At 44.1% G+C, this 23706-nt stretch overlaps 1 protein-coding gene across 13 annotated transcripts; it reads left to right on the top strand.

The window, feature by feature from the left end:
- On the top strand, positions 1-23479 carry LOC100894359 (uncharacterized). Of its 13 annotated transcripts, XM_078335942.1 has the most exons (16): positions 78-137; positions 1191-1255; positions 4785-4854; positions 8024-8233; positions 9408-9512; positions 10083-10292; positions 11447-11551; positions 12113-12325; positions 13801-13905; positions 14467-14676; positions 15851-15952; positions 17045-17143; positions 19383-19455; positions 20420-20583; positions 21226-21277; positions 21835-23479. In XM_078335942.1, exons 3-16 carry the CDS (start codon positions 4830-4832, stop codon positions 22076-22078), a joined length of 1917 nt encoding a protein of 638 aa, XP_078192068.1. In that variant the 5' UTR covers positions 78-137; positions 1191-1255; positions 4785-4829; the 3' UTR covers positions 22079-23479. The 13 variants fall into 13 exon arrangements, with proteins under 13 accessions (XP_078192066.1, XP_078192071.1, XP_078192068.1 ...); XM_078335940.1 differs by lacking the exon at positions 1191-1255 and having other exon boundaries at positions 1-137; XM_078335946.1 differs by lacking the exon at positions 8024-8233.
- The last annotated feature ends 227 nt before the right edge of the window (positions 23480-23706 follow it).

Here is a 23706-nt window from a genome sequence, read left to right as displayed (position 1 = left end):
TGGGGTACCACCGACTCTGGCCGTCCAGGGCTTCCAGTGGACTCTCCGAGGCACCGATGTAGAATCTTTCTCATTCAGCACACCAAGAGCAACCTCCCACGGTGTGGGCTGAGATGAAGAGCTGTTAGATCCAACAGGTAAAAATCATGAGGCACTGCCAGCTGGATGGGGTCAGAGAGTCCTCTCTCTATTGGGATTCAGATGAGAAGGGAAGATTCCATAGGCCCTAAACATCACAGCATGACCAGCGTGTGCCACCCACGAGCTGTAGTGCATGGTCAGGTGGAAGTTATTTGACTTCAGGAGAGGACAGTTTCTCTTCAGACCTTTTTCTCAGTCCCTCTCCTCTCTCTTCCCCTCTCACCCCCTAGTCTCCATCCCCATTTGTCTCTCTTTTCACCTTCTTTCTCCTCTTCAGCTTTCATGGTTCTCCCGTCCACCCGCATTTCCCAGGCTAAGGCCCCTGCACTGTCCTGGGTGGGGAGATGTGTCTGGATTTAGGCGGTGCCCTCTAGTTGTGTCCAGGATGGGGAAACATGGCTCAGCTGCCTGTATAATCGTTTCAGAGTGTGGCCACTTTTGAAGGCCTTTCAATATCCCATTCTAGAATGGTGTAGGACTTAAAATTGATGGGCCACTGTGGAATTCTTGATTCCTCAGGACCTTGTGGTGGATGCTGTCTTTCACTGAGCATTCACAGGGTGGCTGTTGGTGCCAGGCCCTGCTCTGGGCTAGGGGCACCTTAATGAGTAAATGTCAGGTTGCTATCCTATGGAACCCACCACTTCAGGCATCAAGAGGGGGAGAAAGAGCGATGTGGCCTGTTTGTGTCCTTCTCATATGGTCACCTGCCAGGTCCTGGGGGACTGGGAGCCAGTGCAAGGAGAGAAGCCCAGTGAGAAAGGCAAAGGGACGATGTCAGATTCAGGGGCTAAGACCCACACCTGCAGCCAGGTAGCTTCTGGAGTGGATGAGGAGCAGCAGGAAAGGTCGTGGCCTGGTGTTGAAGAGTTCACTGTTTCATCTCATTCCTGTGGGTGCCAGAACTTATTCAAAGGGAAGACTCAGTGTCTCTAGCAACAGCAGGCCAGAGACAGAAAGCGTCCCAGAGAAGCAGGAAGGATTGTACGCCATGGACACGGTGTATGGTTTTATAGTAGTGCGTCTGTCTCTCTCTCTGTCTCAACTAGATAGCGTGTTCCTGTTCATGGAAAATATCAGTGGTGTAAGTTCTCCTGGATCTCCTCATCTTCATGTAAGTTTGTCTGTTCTCCCATCCCTCCCTTGTTTCCTTCTTTTCCTTCCTTTCTTAGTTTTCTGATTAGGGTCCTGTGAGGCTAAAATCCAGGAATGGCCTGGAAATGCTTTTTCTCTAGAGCTCAGGCCATTTTTGTGAGTTCACTACATGTATTGAAAGAGTTTGTATTCTTTTTCATGAAGGACTGAGGGCCCTTTTTCTGTGCTGGCTGTCAGCCAGGAGACACTCTGACTCCAAATGCCACCTGCTTTTCTCCTTACCTGTCTTTTCCATCTTTCAACCAATCACAACTCATGGAGTCCTTCTCAGGCTCCTCCCTTCTCTGCCTCCAGGCTCTGTGTTTTTTTCCATCATTTTTGAACACATTTTATTTTTCTTCTTCCCCAACTCTTTTGGTTCTTCCCCTTTCCCCTCATGGCAGCATTCTGCACTTAATCTTTGTTGCATCATCCCCAGAAGAATTGGTCAGATATTGCCTGTGTTCTGAGCATCTTTAGGAGGGGCTGTCCTTGTGAGCCTGTGCTTCTCTTCACTGTCCTGACTTCTCACAGTCATGATTGCTTTCAGCTGATCTCAGGAGAAAAACCTAAGACTTTGGAGTCCCAGAACCCATCTCTTCCGTCTATATCTCCAAGAAAGGAAGAAAATAACAGGGATCTTCTTGGAGAAATGGCCCACGTGAGGGCCTGGACTCTCCAGCAGTTAACAGCAGAGGAATCTTTCTGAGGAAGAATCGAGGAGCTGAGAGCCCAGGCCAGGAAAGCAGGGTTGTGTGAAACACTCTTTAATCCTGTGTGCTCCCTGCCGCAATCTAGCAGCTAGTGAGTGACAGCTGACCGAGTATAAATGCCAGGACTATAGAACTGTGATAAAGGGTTTGTCCAAGGAAAGGGGCTTTTACTGTTTTTGTTTTCACAGAGGAAATTGGTATTTCTATTCTAAAGTTTTCTGAAAGTCAGCAGTGAGCTTCTAGAGGGTGAGTTACCTGCTCTGCACAGGGAGGCTGAGGCCAAGGCTTGTGTGTGGGATCTGCTGTCACCAAGAGGTGAGGGTGCCTGGGAGAGTCTTAGTCTTTCTGGGTTTCAGGTTCCTCATGGGTAAGGTAGGGGCTTATTGTACCTCTCTGAGGTCCCTTCCTGCTCTGTTTCTCTGAGTCTCCGAGGAATTGAGATGGTTTTCGGTGCTGCCTGGGACCGTCAGCCGAGACCTGACTGTGTGTGTCTCTTGTAGGAGCCTGAGCTGAGTCTACATCCTGAAATCCCAGAGCTGAGGAAAGAAAGAAAGTCAGCAAGTTTAGGGGATGAGAATAATCCACAAAGGATAAGCCATTGATAGATGAAAACCAAAGAAGGGGAGAATAAGAACAAACTGGGACAGAAGCCTCAGGGGAAATGGGCAATGCGTATGATCACTTAAATTCTCAGGAAGCAGCATGAGCTGAGCAGTGGGGACTGAGAGAGAAACTACTCCACAGGAATCTCCTGCCTGTGGCCAGGGAGAGCCATAGGGTAGATCAGAGCTGGTTTATAGTGAGGGGCAGCTTCAACTCCAGGAGGGGGAGGATGTGACCATGAGCCCCCCTCCCTCAGACCCAGGAGTCTCGACCTCGGGGCTGCCGTAGCAGTGGATGCTCTTCAGGTCACTGTGGGTTAGAGGGAATAACCGTGCTTAGAGAAGGGTTGGAAGTGTTCATTCTTACATGAACAGCTCTGCCCTAGGTCAGGTGCCAGAGTAAGTGTCCCTCGCTTGTATGTGAAGCAGTGATACTTTACTATTCTTCTGCAGCTTCAGTTGAGGGAAGTTTCTCATAAATATTTATTGAGTATTTAATTTTCTTTATACTGTGCTAAGCACTTGGGATTCAGCTATTTAATGTCTCCAAAGAAAAGCCAGTGAGTGGAAGAACAGAAACATCATTTCAACAAGATACAGTAGTTCTAACCAGGTGAGGTGTTGTGGCAGCCCGGAGGCTGAAAGGGTATGTCAAAGAACATTGCTCCAAATGACAGGGGGAAGCATAAGAGAACATTTTCAGATTGGCCAGGACTGGTGGCTAATACCTATAATCCCAGCACTTTGGGAGGCCGAGGCGGGTGGATCACAAGGTCAAGAGATAGAGACTCTCCTGGTTAACATGGCGAAACCCCATTTCTGCTGAAAATACAAAAGCATTAGCTGGGCATGGTGGTGCGTGCCTGTAGTCCCAGCTACTTGGGAGGCTGAGGCAGGAGAATTGCTTGAACCCAGGAGGTGGAGGTTGCAGTGAGCTGAGATCACACCATTGCACTGAAGCCTGGGTAACTAGAGCAAAACTCTGCCTCAAAAAAAAAAAATTCAGAACAGGCTAGCCTTCCTTCAAGCTCCCACAGGAGAGGATCCTGGGGCAGGGACGGTGTAGGGCAGGCACCTCTCTAGAGAAGGGGATTTGCAGCATTCTGAGGGAAGGAGAATGCTTAGTAGACACTGGGGACAGAAATGTAGGCGAAAGGGTCGGAGGTTTGTAATCAATTTTATTCAGTCATGGATGAACACTGCTGAGAGACCCCTCTGTGCTGGGCCCTTAGCTGAGAACCATGACCACAGAGGTGAGTAAAATAGGATCCCAGCTTTCACACAATTCTCATTCTAGTGACTGGTGATTGATGAGAAGTGTAGTCATGGTGGGTTCATTGGAACCAGTGGCCGATGCTGCATGAGATTACCTCAGTGTATGGCTTAAGCCAGTGATTCTGGACTTCAGCCATATTTCAGCATCCTGAGGTACAGTACACCAATACCTCTGCTCCATGTTGAGTCAAAGCAGTTAACACAGCCAAGGTTTTCAGAAGACACTGATGATATCAGTAGCTATTGACTGTTTCCAGCTGGGCAAACAAAGAAGTAAATTTAATAAGTCTTCTAAATTTGTCCTTGCCATGATGATAAATAACTTTATCTTGATAACGAATGAAATTTTGGCAAATTAATTATAACTTGCCATAATGAGAAATAACTTTATGCTGAGTACAGCAGACACACAAGCCCTTGAGGACACATGCCAGAGGATTCTGATGAGGATATTATGTCTAAATATGTACAGGTTTGGACCTACAGTCCAGCTTTGAAACAGTGGAAGACCTAGTTTCAAATTCAAGGTTTCTTTGAGTAGAAATTCACTTTACCTCCCTTTGCATGGCAATGGGGCCAATCTTCCCTAAGGTGCCCCTTAAGGGAAAAGAAATCATGCTGGTAAGATTCCAGACTTCAGCAAACATGGGTAAGTAAGGAAGTCTTACAAATTTATTCTAGCCACCTAGTGAGAAATCAGAAATTTAGCAAGTTCACTCACATTCAGGACAGTTGTGTGCACTAGATCAGAGGCCCTGCTACATGAATTTTAGAGCCCTAACAAGGGAAATTATTTCTTCCCGTCCTAGGACATCACTGCCAACTTCAGGGAAGTGGGAACACAACTGCCTGCCTTAGGGTATGGGTTACTTTTGTGCCTGGAGTGTGTCTGATATCCTGCTACCTGTACCCATTTCAGGGAGCCTTGGGAGGAGCCTGACTCACTGATGGAATTGGACTGTGCATGGAGATGGTTGAGCAAGATGAGGGTAAGTGCAGGGGCATGGCCAGGTCATACTGGGAGACAATGAGCAGCACTGAAGGGGACAAAGATAAAGTCAACAGTTTGTGCTTCAGCATCAAAAACTCAAACCAAGCCAGGCGCGGTGGCTCACGCCTATAATCTCAGCACTTTGGGAGGCCAAGGCGGGTGGATCACGAGGTCAAGAGATCGAGACCATCCTGGTCAACAAGGTAAAACCCCATCTCTAAAAATACAAAAATTAGCTGGGCATGGTGGTGTGCGCCTGTAGTTTCAGCTACTCGGGAGGCTGAGGCAGGAGAATTTCTTGAACCCAGGAGGCGGAGGTTGAGGTGAGCCGAGATCGTGCCATTGCACTCCAGTCTGGGTAACAACAGCGAAACTCTGTCTCAAAAAAAGAAAAAAGAAATCAAACAAAAAAGAAATTTGCTTTCATAAGTAATAAGTATTTTTCTATTTACACGAGAATTTAATCTCAAAATAAATCATAAAAATAGTAAGTCCAGGGCATAAAACCTAAACTGTAGCTCATAGTTATTCTTTCTGAATGGAGCTATCAGTAAAATCTTCTTCATAAAACATACATTGTGGTTATAAAAAGGCAAAAGTTGACCAGGTGCAGTGGCTCATGCCAGCAGTCCCAGCACTTTGGGAGGCCGAGACGGGTGGATCACGATGTCAGGATATCAAGACCATCTTGGCCAATATACTGAAACCCTGTCTATGCTAAAAACACAAAACTTAGACAGGCATGGTGGCACCTGCCTGTAGTCCCAGCTACTTGGGAGACTGAGGCAGGAGAATCACTTGAACCCAGGATGCAGAGGTTTCAGTTAACTAAGATTGTACCACTGCATTTCAGCCTGGTGACAGAGCAAGACTCTGTCTGAAAAAAAGGAAGGAAGAAAAGCAAAATTCTTAGTGAAAATCATAGGTGTTCCTTAGAAGAGAGAATTAAATATAGTCAAGGGAAGACCAAGTCTCATAGTTCTCTTGTATATTCCAAAGTTCCAGGGAAATTCCAGGTAACAGAGGATATTTCCCATGCTGTTAAAGCAAGGTTGCAGACACTAATGAATTCTGGGCCCAATACTCTAGGAGGGCACACCTCTGTCCTGGAAAATGGTACAGGAATGAATACTTTTCCTGTGACTCATTCTGGTTATTCATCCAGGATCACAGAAACTAAACAATGGAAATATGGCCAAATTCATGATTTGCTAACCCTCTTCTCAGGTTTCTTACCTGACTCTTAGGATAACAGCATTACGTTGAAGCATATGATGAAGATATGCTGTCCAATTATGTGCACAGTTTTGAGCAAAATGCCTGATACAAATTAGTCAACATACAATTACTGGATGATGATATGAATATTTACTGAATGACATGGATCCTAAGAATAACTGTGGAATAATTGTGACTGCTTTTATTAGCAGTGCTCAAAACTCATCTCTGTGTGACCTTGCAAGTAAGCCACATAACTGTAAACCTACAGCTTCATCAGTTTTAAACTGAAGGAACCTGACAGATTTTCATTCTGCCACAGAATGTCAGGCATCCCAGACACCAGAACATACATTTACGTAAAGCCTTTGATATATTTCCACGCAGTATCCCTACAGGTAGTTGGAGGATGGTGGGGGCTGCAGAGAGGCACGTTTTCCAATGGGATTGAGGCAGTCCTTCTTCCTTGACTTTTACATGAATGCTGGGCAGCCCAGGGTCACACCCATTGCACCCTCAACTCAGGCAAGCCCAGCAGCCAAACATAGGAGACTTGGGCTACAGAACAGTCTTCCAAATCCCAGGCTCAGAAAACCGAGGTGGAGATGACGGCTGAGAAAGTGAGGGGGTGGTTCAGGGGATCACTCTTCCCTACTCGTTCCTCTCATCTCAAATTCACTTTCCGTTGCACAGCAACACTGAGGACCACCAACCACCCCTGACCATCACCTTGATCTTGCCATGTTTGGTTAGTGGGTTGCACCCACACATCAGTGGTGTTAGACCAACTCAGAAAAATATCTATCAAACAGTGTTTTCGTAAGAACTGCTCATGGCCCTGTTATTTTCAATATATGGAAAAAATGAAATGAAAACAACAAAATCATACCAGGTTTCCAAGACTTCCCAAATTAGATGGTCACACATGCTTTCAGGAGATACCTATAGAAATGGTTTCAATAATGTGACACCTTGAAAAGAGCTCTTCTGGGACTAGAATGACATCTATAAGTGACAAGTATGAGATGTAGTGTTCAGTCACATTAAAAAACAGAATTTAAGGCTGTTTTTTAGAAGAAGCTTTGGACATAGGGACGTCACACTGGTCTTAATTGTAATGAAAAGCCTCTTCTGCCACAAACATTAGTGTACTGGCAGCTGCCAGTAAGAAAAGTAAATCAGCATAACCATTGGATGCAGCAAGAAGAATATTGAGCCAGGAAAGAAAATATTTTTAAGAAATGAGTTACTCATTGACTTTCTAGTGGATACAGAAAAAACTGCAGAAGACTCAGAGGATATCATGGCAGCATAATAGGTTGATATCTTAAACTTGTGGAAAAGCCTTAAATTCTGTTTTAACATGTGAGAAGGACTCACATGTTTAACATGACTGACTTCATGACTAGCATTAAGGAAGTATCACGTGTTGGGAAACTGTTTCTGCCTTGATGTTTTTATACACATAAGAGATGAAAAGTGAGGCACATGCTTAGATGTATTGGGAATGAGATGGCACTGTGGCATTGTCACAATGGTACACAAATACTGAGAGTGACTTATAGAGTAATGGTCCCCATCTGTTATGACCTCAGGTGAGACCAGGAGGCCTGTGTTTTAGCAAACCCTGGGCAGTTGGAATGAAGGGCTCCTAAGATTCCATGACACGCCCAGCTTTTAATTCTGTTATTGCCACAGCAGACAGTTACCTGAGACACTGGCCGCTATCTCTCACACTCTTGTCAGAGTCTGAGCTATAGGCAGCTCCTTCAGTTCTCAGCATTTTCAACCTTGTTTTTGCGGTTAAGGACCGTAAAGTGCTGTGAGGAAGGATCAAGTTTTTCTCAAGAGTAAGTTAAGAATTTGAGTTCCTGACATCCCCCAGTCCTGATGAAACCTATTTGATTTCCAGTTTTTAACCCATCATGTGTGTGGGTGTCTTCTCTCAGTCCCTGGCCCGACCTGTGGTGCCCCAAACGTTGGCATGATAGCATCTGGCAGGACGTGCTCCAGGAAGACCACAGAGGCAAACTTTCCAGATACCATCGAGAATTCTTACTCCCAGCAGGAAGAGACCAAACCAAATATCGGAGCCAGCAAAAATAGACTTCTTCTGAGTCAGGTGGCTTACTTCCTGAACTACCAGCTGAAGGCCTACAGTAAGTTCTATAGGTTGACCACCATGACAATGATGAAGGATGTCCTGTCTTGTCTCAAGAGACTAACCGTTCTCCTAATCAAAATTAATTTCATCCTTCCCATACTTGTGGAAACTATCAAAGGGTAGTTTAACATTTACTTAAAGATGGAAGACAGTGGCAAAAGTATTTAGCAACTTTTCCACATCTACAGTAAGGTGGGTGCGGGACTGGGGTTAAAATCCCAGGGATTGATTTCTGACACAGGCACAGAACCACCTGTTTTTCTCAGCAAAAGGCTAAATCATGTTTACAGGAATCCTCTCTGTACCATACAAGATGCTACATACAAGTAGCATCTAGTCTGTTGGTCTAAATCTCTGAGGCTACTGAACTTCCATTTGGTTCTGGTTTCTGCTGAGGCCCAGTAGGCAAAGCTGTATTCTGGGAACACTGAGAGAAACACAGTGGTAGCGTACAGTACCCACTATGAGAGGCTGCAACGGGAACCTGCTTTTAATAGAACCTGTGGTATCTGTAAGTGGCACCATCAAGGGCAGGGAGTACCCTGGTACTGGTGCCTCAGCCTCCCAATCAGCTGTGATCTCCGATGCGCACCAGCACACCTGGAAAATTTTTGTATATTTAGTAGAGGCAGGGTTTCACCATGTTGGCCAGGCTGGTCTTGAACTCCTGAGGTCAAGTGATCTGCCTGCTTGAGCCTCCTAAAGTGCTGGGATTCCAGGCGTGAGCCACCATGCCTGCTCCACGGATTCTTTTTTCAGTAGAGATTGTTAGAATTCATCCCTTGGTCCACTCTCCAATATAAATTTCTCTAACAATTCATTGTCAATGATATATGATCAGATAAATCAGTATTACAACAATGCTTCTGGAAAGTAGGGCAATTTTTGAAGATGTTGGGGACAAAGGTTTAATATTTTCCACTGACTTAGGTCAGATGATGTGACTTAAGATCTACCAGATGAAGGAGGTTTTTTCCCATGGATCTGAAAAGCAGGCTCATCTACTTCTAGGGTGACTTAACCTAGGGACCAGTAGAACATTCCTGTCAGAATATCACATTCCTACTCTGAGAATATTTTACGTCCTTGCGCTATGATTGAACACTGTTTTGGTCTTGTGTGAATTGTGATTTGTTTTATGTGACCTGCTCTTTTGAATTTGTTTACAGGAGATCGAAAAGATCACGATGAAGAACAGAAAGGCAGAGACAGCAAAAATAAACTTCTTATGAGTCAAGTGGCCTACTACCTGGGCTGCCGGCTGAAGACTGAAGGTAAGTTCTCTACGTTCACTGTCTCAAAAGTGATGAACAGTGTCCTGCCTTGTCTCTGAGATATGATGCACTTACTTCAGCGTTAATTTTATCCTACCCATACTTCTAGGAATATAGCAATGGGTATCTTGACATTTTGTTAAAACATGTTAACAAAATACTTGAAGACAGAGGCCAAAGTATTGAGCAACATTTCCACATCTGCAGTAAGGCAGGTGTGGGACTAGTGTTAATATTCCAGCAATTGATTCCTGATACAGGCACAGAACCACCTGTATTTCTCAGCTAGAGGCTAAATCATGTTTAAAGGAATCCTTCTAACAGAAGATCCTGCAGAACTCATAAGCAAGATAAAGGTAGAAGTGTTTATTTCCTGGTTTCAAGGTGACTGAGTAGTTAAGACAAGTTGACTTTAAAGAGAATGAGAGAGGAGGTAAGAAGAGTAAAAGCAGGGAAAGAACATCTTCAAATCAATAGGCAAGGCTGTCAGTGACATCCCTCAGTCCCGATTAAACCAATTTGATGTCACCAGTTTCTAACCCATCATGTGTTTGGGTTTCTTCTCCCCAGTCCCTGGCTATCTGTGTTCTGCCCCAAATGTCAGCCCAGTGGCATCTGGCAGGCCTCCTTCTAGAAAAAACACAGAAGTGAACATTCCAGAAGACATTGAGAAATCCTGCTCCCAGCATGAAGAAAACAAAGCAAATTTCAGAGCCAGCAAAAATAGACTTCTTCTGAGTCAGGTGGCCTACTTCCTGAACTACCAGCTGAAGACCTACAGTAAGTTCTATAGGTTCACCATAACGAAAGTGATGATGTCCTGTGTTGTCTTGAGAAACTAACTGGTTTCTTCATCAAAATTAATTTCGTCCTTCCCATACTTGCAGAAAATAGAAATGGGTATTTTAACATTTTGTTAAAGATGGAAGACAGAGGCCAAAGTATTTAGCAACTTTTCCACCTCTGCAGTAAGGTGGGTGTGGGACTGGGGTTATAATCCCAGCTATTGATCTCTGACAGAGGCACAGAACCACCTGTTTTTCTCAGCAAGTGGCTAAATGCAGGTTCACAGGAATCCCCTCTGTATCATATAAGATCCTGCAGACAAGTAGCATCTAGTCTGCTGGTCTAAATGTCTGAGGCTACTGAACTTCCATTCACTTCTGGTTTCTGCTGAGGCTTAGTAGGCAAAGCTGTGTTCTGGGGACACTGGGGGAAACACGGTGATGGCATACAGTGCCAGCTGTCGGGAACTTAGGGGGGACCCTGCTCCTAATAGAACCTGTGTTATCTGTAAGTGGCTCCATCAAGAGCAGGGAATACCCTGGTACTGGCACTGCAGCCTCCCAATCAGCTGGGATCCCCGGTGGGAACCACCACACTTGACTAACCTTTGTATTTTCAGTAGAGGCAGGGTTTCACCTTGTTGGCCAGGTTGGTCTCGAACTCCTGAGGTCAAGGGATCCACCCTCCTGGGCCTCCTAACTTACTGGGATTCCAGGCGTGAGCCACAATGGTGGCTCCACAGATTCTTTTTTCAGTAAAGGTTGTTAGAATTCATCTCTCAGTCCAGTCTCCTGTATAAATTTCTCTAACCATTCATTGACCATGATATATGATGAGATAAATCAATATTACAGCAATGCTTCTGGAAAGTAGTTAGGGCAATTTTTGTAAGATTTTTGGGGAAAAGTTTTAATTTTTTGCCTGATTAAGGTCTACTGGATGAGGGAGATTTTATCCCATGGATCTGAAAAGCAGGCTCATCTACTTCTAGGGCAACTTAGTCTAGGGCCCATTAGACATTCCTGTCAGAATACCACATTCTTACACTGAGAATATTTTACATCGTTGTGTTATGAGTGGGCACTGATTCGGTCTTGTGTGAAGTGTGATTTGCTTAATGTGACCTGCTCTTCTGAATTTGTTTACAGGAGATCGAAAAGATCACAATGAAGAACAGAAATACAGAGACAGCAAAAACAAACTTCTTATGAGTCAAGTGGCCTACTACCTGGGCTGCCGGCTGAAGACGGAAGGTAAGTTCTCTAGGTTCACCATCATGAAAGTGATGAACAGTGTCCTGTTTTGTCTCTAAGAAACGATACACTGTCTTCTTGAAAGTTCATTTCATCCTGCCTATACTTCCAGGAATGTAGCAATGGGTATTTTAACATTTTGATAATGATGGAAGACAGAGGCCAAAGTATTTAGCAACTTTTCCACTTCTACAGTAAGGCAGGTGTGGGACTAGTATTAATATCCCAGCTATTGATTCCCAACACAGGGACAGAACCACCTGTTTTTCTCAGCAAGAGGCCAAATCATGTTTACAGGAATCCTCTCTACCATATAAGATCCTGGAAAACTTATAAGCAAGATAAAGGTAGAAGTGTTTGTTTCATAGTTTCAAGGTGACTGAGTAGCTAAGACAAGTTGAATTTAAGGAGACCAAGAGTGGAGATGAGAAGAGTAAAAGCGGGGAAACAACATCTTCAAATCAATAGGCAGTGCTCTCAGTGATATCCCTAAGTTCCGATCAAACCAATTTGATGTCACTAGTTTCTAACGCATTGTGTGTTTGTGTTTCTTCTCCCCAGTACCTGGCTATCTGTGTTCTGCCCCAAACATCAGCACAGTGACATCTGGCAAGCCTCCTTCCAGAGAAGACACAGAGGCATTGAAAGTTGCAGAAGGCATTGAGAAATCCTGCTCCCAACAGGAAGAAAACAAACCAACTTTCAGAGCCAGCAAAAATAGACTTCTTCTGAATCAGGTGGCCTACTTCCTGAACTACCAGCTGAAGACCTACAGTAAGTTCTACAGGTTCACCACCACGAAAGTGATGAATAATGTCCTGTCTTTTTTTGAGAACCTAACCACTTTCTTAATCAAAATTAGTTCCATCCTCTTCATACTTGCAGAAAATACAAATGAGTATTTTACCATTTTGTTAAAGATGGAAGGCAGAGGCCAAAGTATTTAGCAACTTTTCCATGTCTGCAATAAGGTGGGTGTGGGACTGGGATTAAAATCCCAGCTATTGGCCGGGCGCGGTGGCTCACACATATAATCCCAGCACTTTGGGAGGATGAGGCGGGTGGATCACGAGGTCAAGAGATCGAGACCATCCTGGTCAACAAGGTGAAACACCGTCTCTACTTAAAATACTTAGCCGGGTATGGTGGTGTTCACCAGTAGTCCCAACTACTCGGGAGGCTGAGGCAGGAGAATTGCTTGAACCCAGGAGACGGAGGTTTCGGTGAGCCATGTTCGTGCCATCGCACTCCAGCCTGGGTAACAAGAGCGAAACTCCATCTTAAAAAAAAAAAAATCCCAGCTATTGATTTCTGACACAGGCACAGAACCACCTGTTGTTCTCAGCAAAGGGTGAAATCATGTTTACAGGAATTCTCTCTACTGTACAAGATTCCGCAGACCAGTAGCATCTAGTCTGTTGGTCTAAATGTCTGAGGCTAGTGAACTTCTACTTGGTTCTGGTTTCTTCTGAGCCCCAGTAGGCAAAGGTGTGTTCTGGGGCACCAGGGGAACACAGGTATAGTACATGGTACCTCCTGTGAGGAGTTTGAAGAGGACCCTGCTCCTAATAGAACCTGTAGTATCTGTAAGTGGCACCATCAAGAACAGGGAGTACCCTGGTACTGGTGCCTCAGCCTCCCAATTAGCTGGGATCCCTGGTGGGCACCAAAGCACCTGGCTAATTTTTGTATTTTTAGTGGAGGCGGTGTTTCACCATGTTGGCCAGGCTGGTCTTCAACTCCTGGGGTCAAGTAATCTGCCAGTCTGGGCCTCCTAAAATGCTGGAATTCCAGGCAAGAGACACCGGGCTGCCTCCACAGATTATTTTTAAGTAAAGGTTGTTAGAATTCATCCCTTGGTCCTGTCTCCTATTATAAATTTTTCTAACCATCCATTGAGCATGATATATGATGATATAAATCAGTATTGCAGCAATGCTTCTGGAAAGTGGTTAGGGCAATTTTTGAAGATTTTGGGGACAAAGTTTTAATTATTTGCACTGACTTAGGTCAGAGGATATGTGATTAAGATCTACCAGATGAGGGAGATTTTGTCCCATGGATCTGAAAAGCAGGCTCATCTGCTTCTCAGGTGATTTAACCTAGGGCCTGTTAGAACATTTTCATCAGAATATCACATTCTTACACTGCGAATATTTTACATCCTTGTGCTATGACTGAACACTGATTTGGTCTTGGGTGAAGTGAGATTTGCTTAATGTGACCTGCTCTTCTGAATTTGTTTACAGGAGATCGAAAAGATCACGATGAAGAACAGAAATGCAGAGACAGCAAAAATAAACTTCTTATGAGTCAAGTAGCCTACTACCTGGGCTGCCGGCTGAAGACGGAAGGTAAACTCTCTGGGTTCACTGTCTCGAAAGTGATGAACAATGCCCTGTGTTGTCTATGAGAAATGATACATTCACTTCTTCAAAGTTAATTTCACCCTTCCCATACTTCTAGGAAAATAGCAAAGGGTATTTTAACATTTTGTTAAAGATGGAAGACAGAGGCCAAAGCATTTAGCAACTTTTCCACATCTGCAGTAAGGTGGGTGTGTGACTAGGGTTAATATCCCAGCTATTAATTCGTGACACAGGCACAGAACCACCTGTTTTTCTCAGCAAGAGGGTAAGTCATGTTTACAGGAATCCTCTCTAGCATATAAGATCCTGCAGAACTCATAAGCAAGATAAAGGTAGAAGTGTTTATGTCCTGGCTTTAAGGTGACTGAGTAGCTAAGACAAGTTGACTTTAAGGAGATCAAGAGTGGAGATGAGAAGAGTAAAAGTGGGGAAACAATGTCTTTAAATCGATAGGCAGTGCTGTCAGTGACATCCCTCAGTTCTGATTAAACCAATTTGAAATCACCAGTTTCTAACACATCGTGTGTTTGGGTTTCTTCTCCCCAGTCCCTGGCTTTCTGTGTTCTGCCCGAAACATCAGCAAGGTGGCATCTGGCAGGCCTCCTTCCAGAAGAAACACTGAGTTGAACACTCCGGAAGGCATTGAGAAATCCTGGTCCAGGCGGGAAGATAATAAACCCAATATCGGAGGCAGCAAAAATAGACTTCTTATGAGTCAGGTGGACTACTCCCTCAACTATCGGCTGAAGACATGCAGTAAGTTCTATAGGTTGACCACCACGAAAGTTATGATGTCCTGTCTTGTCTCGAGAAACTAACTGCTCTCTTCATCAAAATCAATTTCATCCTTTTCATTTTTGTAGAAAATAGCAATGGGTATTTTTAACATTTAGTTAAAATGGAAGACAGACACAAAAATATTTAGCAACATTTCCACATCTGCAGTAAGGTGGGTGTGTTGGACTGTGGGACTGGGGTTACAATCACAGCTATTGATTCCTGACCCAGGCACAGAACCACCTGTTTTTCTCAGCAAGAGGCTAAATCCATGTTTACAGGAATCCTCTCTGTACCGAGTAAGATTTTACAGACAAATAGCATCTAGTCTGCTGGTCTAAATGTCTGAGGCTACTGAACTTCCGTGCAGTTCCGATTTCTGATAAAGATCCAGTAGGCAAAGCTGTGTTCTGGGGACCCTGGGGGAAACACGGTGTTAGCAGACAGTACCCACTATGAGGAACTTTAAGGGGACCTTGCACCTAACAGAACCTATGCTTTCTGTAAGTGGCAGGGAGTACCGAGGTATTGGTGCCTCAGCCAGCCAATTAGCTGGGATCCCCGGTGGGCACCACCACATCTTGCCAATTTTTCTGTTTTATGTAGAGACAATGTTTCACCATGTTGGCCCAGCTGGTCTTGAACTCTTGAGGTCAGGTGATCTGTGTGCCTGGGCCTCCTAAGTTGCTTGAATTCCAGGTGTGAGCCACAATGCTGGCTCCACAGATTCTTTTTAAGTAAAGGTTGTTCGAATTCATCCGTCGGTCCGGTCTCCTATATAAATTTCTCTAACCATTCGTTGGCCATGATATATAATCAGATAATTAGTATTGCAGCAACCCTTCTGGAAAGTAATTAGGGCAATTTTTGAAGGTGTGGGGAGAAAAAGTTTTAATAGTTTGCACTGACTTAAGTCAGAGGACACATGATTAATATCTACCAGATGAGAGAGGTTTTGTCCCATGGGTCTGAAAAGCAGGCTCACCTACTCCTCAGGTGACTTAATCTAGGGCCCGATAGAACATTCCAGTCAGAATATCACATTTATACACTGAGAATATTTTTTGTCCTTGTGCTGTGACTGGACACTGATTTGGTCTAGTGTGAAATGTGATTTGTTCAATGTGACCTGCTCTTCTGAATTTGTTTACAGAAGATCGACAAGATCATGAAATACAGAAATACAGAGAAAGTAAAAATAAACTTTTTATGAAGCAAGCAGCCTACTATATGTGCTGCCGGCTGAAGATCGAAGGTAAGTAAGTTCTATAGGTTCATCATCATCATGAAAGTGCTGAACGATCTTCTGTCTTTTTCTCTGAGAAACTGAACACTCTCTTCATCAGAATTTATTGAATTTTTCCCATACTTCTAGGCAAATATAAATGGGTACCTTAGCATTTTATTAAAAATGGATCTGTTGGTCCAGTCTCCTCTGTAAATGTCTCTAACCATTAGCTGACCATCACATATGATGAGATAAATCAGTATTGCTGCAATGTTGTCCCGCAGTCAAGTAGCCTCTAGTCTGTTGTTCTGAATGTCTGAGGCTGCTGAACTTCCATTCGGTTCCGGTTTCTGCTGAGACCCAGTAGGCAAAGCAGTGTTCTGGGGACACTGGGGTAAACACGGTGATAACACACAGTACCCACTGTGGGGAACTTAAAGAGGAGTCTGTTCCTTACACAACCTGTGGTATCGGTAAGTGGCACCATCAAGAGCAGGGAGTACCCTTGTATTCGTGACTCAGCCTGTTAGTTAGCTGGGATCCCCAGTGGACACCATCACCCTTGGCTAGTTTTTGTATTTTTAGTAAGAGGTGGGTTTTCATTATGTTGGCCAGGCTGGTCTTGACTTCCTGAGGTCAAGTGATCTTTCTTCCTGGGCCTCCTAAATTGCTCCAGTTCCAGGCATGAGTCAGTGTGCTGGCTCCACAGATTCTTTTCTATGTAAAGCTTGTTAGAATTCATCTGTCAGTCTATTCTCTTTAAATTTCTCTAAACATCATATATGACAAGATAAATCAGTATTACTGCAGTGCTTCTGGAAAGTAGGGCAATTTTTGAAGATTTTGGGGACAAAGTTTTAATTGTTTTTGCTGACTTAGGTGAGAGGATAAGTGATTAAGATCTAGCAGATAAGGGAGATTTTGTCCTATGGATCTGAAAAGCAGGCTCATCTACTTCTAGGGTGACCTAATCTAGGGACCAGTAGAACATTCCCTTCAGAATATCACATTCTGAAACGGAGAATATTTTTCATCCTTGTTCTATGACTAGACACTGATTTGGTCTTGTGTGAAGTGTGATTTGCTTAATGTGACCTGCTCTTCTGAATTTGTTTACAGAAGATCAGAGACGTCATGAGGAAGAACAGAAATACAGAGACAGCAAAAATAAACTTCTTATGAGTCAAGACTACCCGGGCTGCAGGCTGAAGACGGAAAGTAAGTTTTATAGGTTCACCGTCACCAAAGTGCTGAACGATGTTCTGTGTTTCCTGTGAGAAACTAAAGTCTCTCTTCATCAGAATTAATTTCATTTCTACCATACATCTAGGAAAATATAAATGGGTATTTTAACATTTTGTTAAAGGTAGACAAGAGAGGCCAAAGTTATGTAGCAACTTTTGCACATCTGCAGTAAGGCGGGTGTGGGACTGAGGGTAAAGTCTCAGCTGTTGATTTCTGACACAGGCACAGAACCACCTGTTTTTCTCAGGAAGAGGCTAAATCATGTTCACAGGAATTCTCTCTGTACCACCTAAGGTCCCGCAGACAAGTAGCATCTAGTCTGTTGTTCTAAATGTCTGAGGCTGCTGAACTTCATTCGGTTCCGGTTTCTGCTGAGGCTCAGTAGGGAAAGCTCTGTTCTGGGGGACATGCATGGTAGCACACTATTCCTGCTACAGGGAGCTTAAAGAGGACTCTGCTCCTTACATACCCTGTGGTATCTGTAAGTGGCATCATCAAGAGCAGAGATTACTCTGGTCAGAGGGACGTCCTGCTTTCTTTGCAGAGGCTCTCATTGGTAAAGAGGAAGAACGACGGCACCCATGACTTTGTGAAGGCAGCAGTACATAGAGGAGGGACTCTGGGCCAGTCTCCTGAGCTCCCTCCAAGTTGCTTCTTTTGTTTGTTACTCAGTTTTGTCATCTGTTCGTAGGATACTATAATAATGCTTACCTCTCTTAATTGCTGCACTGAATTAGATGGCCTATTTATTGTAACTCTCCCAGGACAGTTGTTGGCACAGAGTAAACACTTATTAGTTTCTTTTTTTTTTTTTTTGAGATGGGAGTTTCGCTGTTGTTTCCCAGACTGGAGTGCAATGGCATGATCTCGGCTCACCGCAACCTCCGCCTTTTGGGTTCAAGCAATTCTCCTGCCTCAGCCTCCCGAGTTGCTGGGACTACAGGTGTGCACCACCATGCCCAGCTAATTTTTGTATTTTTAGGAGAGACGGGGTTTCACCCTGTTGACAAGGATGGTCTCGATATCTTGACCTCGTGATCCACCCACCTCGGCCTCCCACAGTGCTGGGATTATGGGCGTGAGCCACCACGCCCGGCCAACACTGTCTGTTAGTTCTTCATTCTACTGTGTCTAGCATAAGGGAAACTTTATTAGTCTGTGCATATTTCTTTTATGGCCTTATGAGAGGCTCCAGATCTCCATAATTCCACAATGACAGTTTTATCACTGGTGTTTTCTTCCACGAAACATATGTGGCCATGACATGACTAGGACTTTCTGAATGAGAACACAGATGGGAAACCCATGGAGTTGGAGGTCACCGTATTACAAATGTCCCTCCTTCCGTGATGGATTGCGGTCTTTGGAACAGGAGGCAGCATCTGTTTAGTTGTAAAGGACAGGAAGGAAGCTGTGGCAGGAGGGCAGTTGTTGGAGTGGAAAAAGCTCTGGACTAAGAATGAAGGTCCCAGGCTGTATCTTCAGCAGTGTTCTTAGGAACTGTCAGGGAGCAATTGATTTCTTGTTCCTGACTTTCTCTGTCTCCATCTGCAAAGACAGTTTAATTTCTCTCTCCCCATCTGCAAAGGCAGACATCTTGCAGTGTCTGAAGCATTCAAATGTGTGAACACTTACTACCGCTTATCACAAAGAGATAAAGCCCCTCGCTGTGTGCTGTTGGAGAAAGCACTTGATGTGTGGGCATTTGGTGGTAGGAAGTGGTTCAGAGTGGAGCATTCCCCATGGAGAGAATGTCCCTGAATAACATAACAGAAGCCACTTGGAGAGCCTGTGAAGTCACCTGATGTGCAGAGGATTGTGGGACAAGTTTGTTTATCCTCTCTTAAGAGAAAGAAATAGGTTGTAAATATGAGCTGTGACGGGACGCCAAGCATGTCCCTGGGAATCAGATCTGTGTCAGGATGACAGAGACAGCTGCCAAAGTCCAGAGAGAGGCTGCATAAGCCTCCAGTGATGTGGGAGCAGAAGGTCTTTTCAACATTTGGTCTCATCTTGACGGTGAGCCTCCTGATCTGAAAAGCATCATTTGGTGGATCAGGAAACCATGCCAGGGCATTTTGTTAAGGAGAAAACATGAGAGCTTTCAGTAGAACAGGGACCCGTACACAGATGTTCATGTCCCTGCGCACATTGGGCTGACTGTCCCTGCAGAGTGTGAAAGGGGAAATAACGAACACATCTGTACTTGCAGAAAACGACAAAGATGAGGATGAAGACGTTCATGTCATGGAGGCTGAGAACATCCAGGAATCACGTACCCCCAGGTAACAGGGAAGAAGCTGGAGCAAGTAATGGGTGGTAAAGTATGGAAAAGGTCTAGAAGCACATTCTCTCTGGCGTCTCCCATGGGCCAAAAGCCTCCATTCCCTTGGCCACAATATGTTCAATTCAACCCAATTTAGACACAGGGTGTGGCAGCTGTTGTGGTTCTTTGTATGTGCTGAGTGCCGTGTCTGAATTATACAGGGATAACTGAGTCTTTTTTCTTCTCGGCTCCTTTCTACCCAGTGTAAGGAATACCAGCTGCTGTCTTTCTCTCCGGTTCCCATGGCAGCCATGCTGTGTTGCAGAGAGGACAGTGTTGTGGGTGATTTGTGGCACGTGTATAGATTTTAATTTCTGACTCCTACCAAGATGGGAACCTGCAATCAGATGAGCCAGGTGAAACAGGGATTTCCTGGTTTCACCTGTTCTCCCCACTGTGTTTAAACCCAGGGAGAGACACATATATGCTTTCTGCCCATTTGTTGTGACTGTGTTTGCTAGGATTTGTGAAGAGAAGAAATTCACAACATAGACATATTATATGAAAATACTGGAAAAAAGGAGGCCCTTAATGCACCGGATCTGGGTGTCTGAAGTGCCTCAAGAGCTCTGTCCACTTGAATGCCGCATGTAAAATTCAACACAACTTATGCAATGTGGTTGAAGCCCCGTGTTCTCGTGCTGCAAGTCGTGATGAGAGTTTACAGGGAGAGTCTGTGTGGCCTGCAGTGGCTCATCTGTGGCACATGAACTGAGCACATGCTGCTCATTTGTGCTCTCACAATCCAGTGCAGTCACCCTCCACCCTGCATTTAGAAGCAATATTTTTTTCTCTTGAAGGAAAAATGCCTTTGCTTTCTGTGACCACTCCATTCTGACTTCCATCAGATCAGCTGGGAGACTTTGTTGTCTAATCCATGTTGGTTTAATCTTCTGTCATCCCTGTCCTGTTTGGCTCATCAGGAATCTGCAGGAGTATGTGGAGGAGGAAGCCCCCGAGGAGTCCTGGGATGAAGATGATTCGACTCTCTCAATTCCTCCTGGCACATTTGCCTTCAATGAGCCTTACAGGACCAACTTGCGCTCATTAGAGGAACAGCAGGTCAACTTGGCTCATGACATAGACAGTGAGTACTCTGTTGTGAAAGTGATAAAGCTCCACTTTGTGTCCCAGATAGACCCCATAGTCTTTGTGCATTGCTCCCCTGGCCGCGCTGAGAGTTGTCATTACTGTGGGCTGAACCTGTCCATCAGTGCAGATTTCAGTCACTCCGGATTCCAGTCTGAAGCACGGGCATCGGTTGGGTCAGTGAGCTTTGCTCTCTCTCTAGTCTCAGTCCATGCCCATGGCACCCTGGACCAACTGTCAGGACACTGAAACCCAAGGTGGGTGTTGCAAATTAACACCAAGCTATGCAGCACATGCCCACGAGTTGTTTGTCAATCTGAATTAAATGTCTCTTGTCAGCTACCAAGTTCCTCATGAGTTTTGTTCCCCAAGCATGTCTGTGAGGTTCTTTCCTGTTTGTACAAACATGGGATAAAGGGATAATGGTCTACCAGAATAGGGATGTTTCTCCATTGGTTCTGAGACACAAACCAAGGAATCTCTATCATGATTGGCCTTGAGACCTCCTGAAGTCTCTCTCTCACGTTATCCTGTTCTCAAGCTGAGGAGTCTGAGGTCCCCGTGCAGGGATTAGACAGTGGACTGTTACGGGTGTAGGGCAATGGCTAACTTTGTCTGTCCCTATCTGAATTTATTGCAGCGATTAAAAAGGTTGAAGAAGAGGAAGAAGACCAAGGCCCACTGTGCCCCAGGTAACTTTGAGCAACTGTGAACAGCTAATTTTGTGTTGATACCTGGAGACGCCAGGTCCAGGGAAAATGGAGTGGGCTGACAATATCGATACCATCTTTTCAATGAAGCCTGAAGTATTCCTCCAAACGTTGCTGTTGGTTTTCATTGCAGTAGATACTTAGGTTTTGGTTTCTTCCTCCCCTTACCATTTACTAACTGCTGTAGGTTGACCATACTTGTTTTTATGATCAGTGTACGCTATGTGTCCTGAGGGCACTAACTCAGAGTGTCCTTTTACTCCCTTATCAGTGTGTCACCTGGACGGTTCACTGAGCTTACTTTCTCTCTCTCTCTCTCTCTCTCTCTCTCTCTCTCTGTCTCTGTCTCTCTGTCTCTTTTATTCTTTTCTCCCCTACTCTTGTCCATCCCAGCATAAGGCAATAGTTTGTTACGTCATTAGTGGATCTATGCTTTTTCTTTATCAACCACTTTCTTGTGCTACCCATGAAATCGAGTTGGGGCTCTGCGGTGTCTTATTTTCCCTGACTTATTCTTTGTTTTTTTTCTCCTGTTTTAGGCTCAGCATGGAGCTGGTGGAAGCAGAAGAGCCTGAAGTCTTCTGGTACTCACTGGATATATTGTATTCAACATATACAGCTCATCTTGAGTTTTATTACACATGCCAGGCTTACACATACGCCGTTTTTTTATATGCAGAAGAGCATGTTCGCTTGACTTTGGACATGGACAGTGGGTTTCTTACTATGACGGTGATAGGACTCCACCTGGTCTCCCGGATAGGGGTCATATTTCCACACTAAGACAATGTGTCACACGGGACTCTGCCGGTGCAGAGCATGAACCATGCCATGTTCTTGCTGAAAACGCTTAGCCTGAGTTTCATAGCCTGAGGTAATCTCCAGACAACTTCAGAATGTAGAACAGTGAGTGGCACAACTGACCTGTCTCCTTCAGACAGCCCATGTCACCACAAATCACACAACTGAAAGTAGAAGAGATGTTTTGGGTTGAAAAAGAGTAAAAAGATAATGTAGCTACATTTCTTTAGTTTTTTTGAACCCAAAGTGTCTCCTCACCTTGTTGTTGTTGTCATTGATGGTGGGGACATGGGCTTGTTTGTAGAGGATAGGTCAGCTGTCCGGCTCAATGGTCTGTACTCTGAAGTTGTCTGAAAATGTCCTCATGCTTAAATTCAGCCTAAGTGTTTTTCCGGGAACACTGCAGTGTCAATGCTACCTCACCCATCTGCAGGTAGAGAAGGTCCCGTGTGTCTACCACCATGATTGTGATACCAGGACTTTTCCACCATTTGTCTATCACCATGATCGTGATGCCAGATCTGTACCTTTCAGAGACACCTTATTTATGCGGATGTATATATTCATATTTATATGGAAGTAATTGGAAAAATGGTTTTTAAAGGTATTAATATCCTGTATTCAAATGATCATCCCTCAACATTTTATTATTCAGTAATCATCCCTGGCTGTGTCAATTATTGTATTTACATCTCTACACTGGAAATTTTCTATTTTTGCAGTATATTCGCTTTTGCTGGTTTCTGTTGTTGAACCAAAAAAATTCCCTGCCTGCATTTCAATTATTGCCAATCTTAATTTTAATCTATACAAAGAAAATTTTTTTTCTTTAAGATAAGGCTGTCAGCACCTAAGGCCACAGCAAAACAGAGCCTTTGTTTGCTAATTTTTAAGCCTTTGTTAATTTCTGGCTGATGGAGGTAGTTTATTTAATTAGCTGCTAATATCTATTTAAGTGAGCAGCCAGAGTAATGTCTATCAGACTAAGGATGTGCAAAGCCCAGACCATTCTCTTTGAGTCTTTTAAACTATTTCAGAAGAGAAGGGAATAGGCAGATTCCACATATGTGGACAGGAAGGAGAATACGCTAAAAGACACAAACAACCGTTGCCCAGAACAGAATAGAAAATCCATTAAAATGCATGAAATATTTTCTTGTGAAATGTAATCTCTCCAAACTTAGCCATTATATGAAAGTCAATTCTTAATATGCCACACTACATTGACTCTTGACGTTCATAAGAATTCATTTCCATGTTTGTTATTTGAAAAAGCAAAAGGACTGTAATCCTTTGTTTTCTTTGCCATGATCATTTTAAGATTGAGAATGTTTTTCCAATAAAAAGATTGTAAAGATTGAAAAATTGACATTAAAATTTATCTTCTCAAATGAATGATGTGTAACTCAGGCTGTCTTATTCCTGTTTGTAGTATAAGTGTCAAGTGATCGTTTAACCATTCTTTAAATGTTTCAAATTACTGGGAACAAACCACATTCCAGGGTGGTTTGTTTCTTTTGTTTCCGTTTTTTTTTTGTTTGTTTGTTTCCTTTTTTCTTTATTTTACTTTTAAGTTCTTGGTTACATGTACAGATCTTGCAGGATTGTTA

Source organism: Callithrix jacchus, chromosome 8, assembly GCF_049354715.1.
Source record: "Callithrix jacchus isolate 240 chromosome 8, calJac240_pri, whole genome shotgun sequence".
In the NCBI taxonomy this organism is placed as follows: Eukaryota; Metazoa; Chordata; class Mammalia; order Primates; family Cebidae; genus Callithrix; species Callithrix jacchus.
This window is presented reverse-complemented; position numbering and strand designations above follow the sequence as displayed.

What these genes read in the sequence shown, in the direction of transcription:
- LOC100894359 (XM_078335936.1), top strand. An exon ending in CTACCAGCTGAAGACCTACA is followed by an intron (nt 12,326 to 13,800) that starts GTAAGTTCTACA and finishes ATTTGTTTACAG; the next exon opens with GAGATCGAAAAGATCACGAT. An exon ending in CAAGGCCCACTGTGCCCCAG is followed by an intron (nt 21,278 to 21,834) that starts GTAACTTTGAGC and finishes CTCCTGTTTTAG; the next exon opens with GCTCAGCATGGAGCTGGTGG.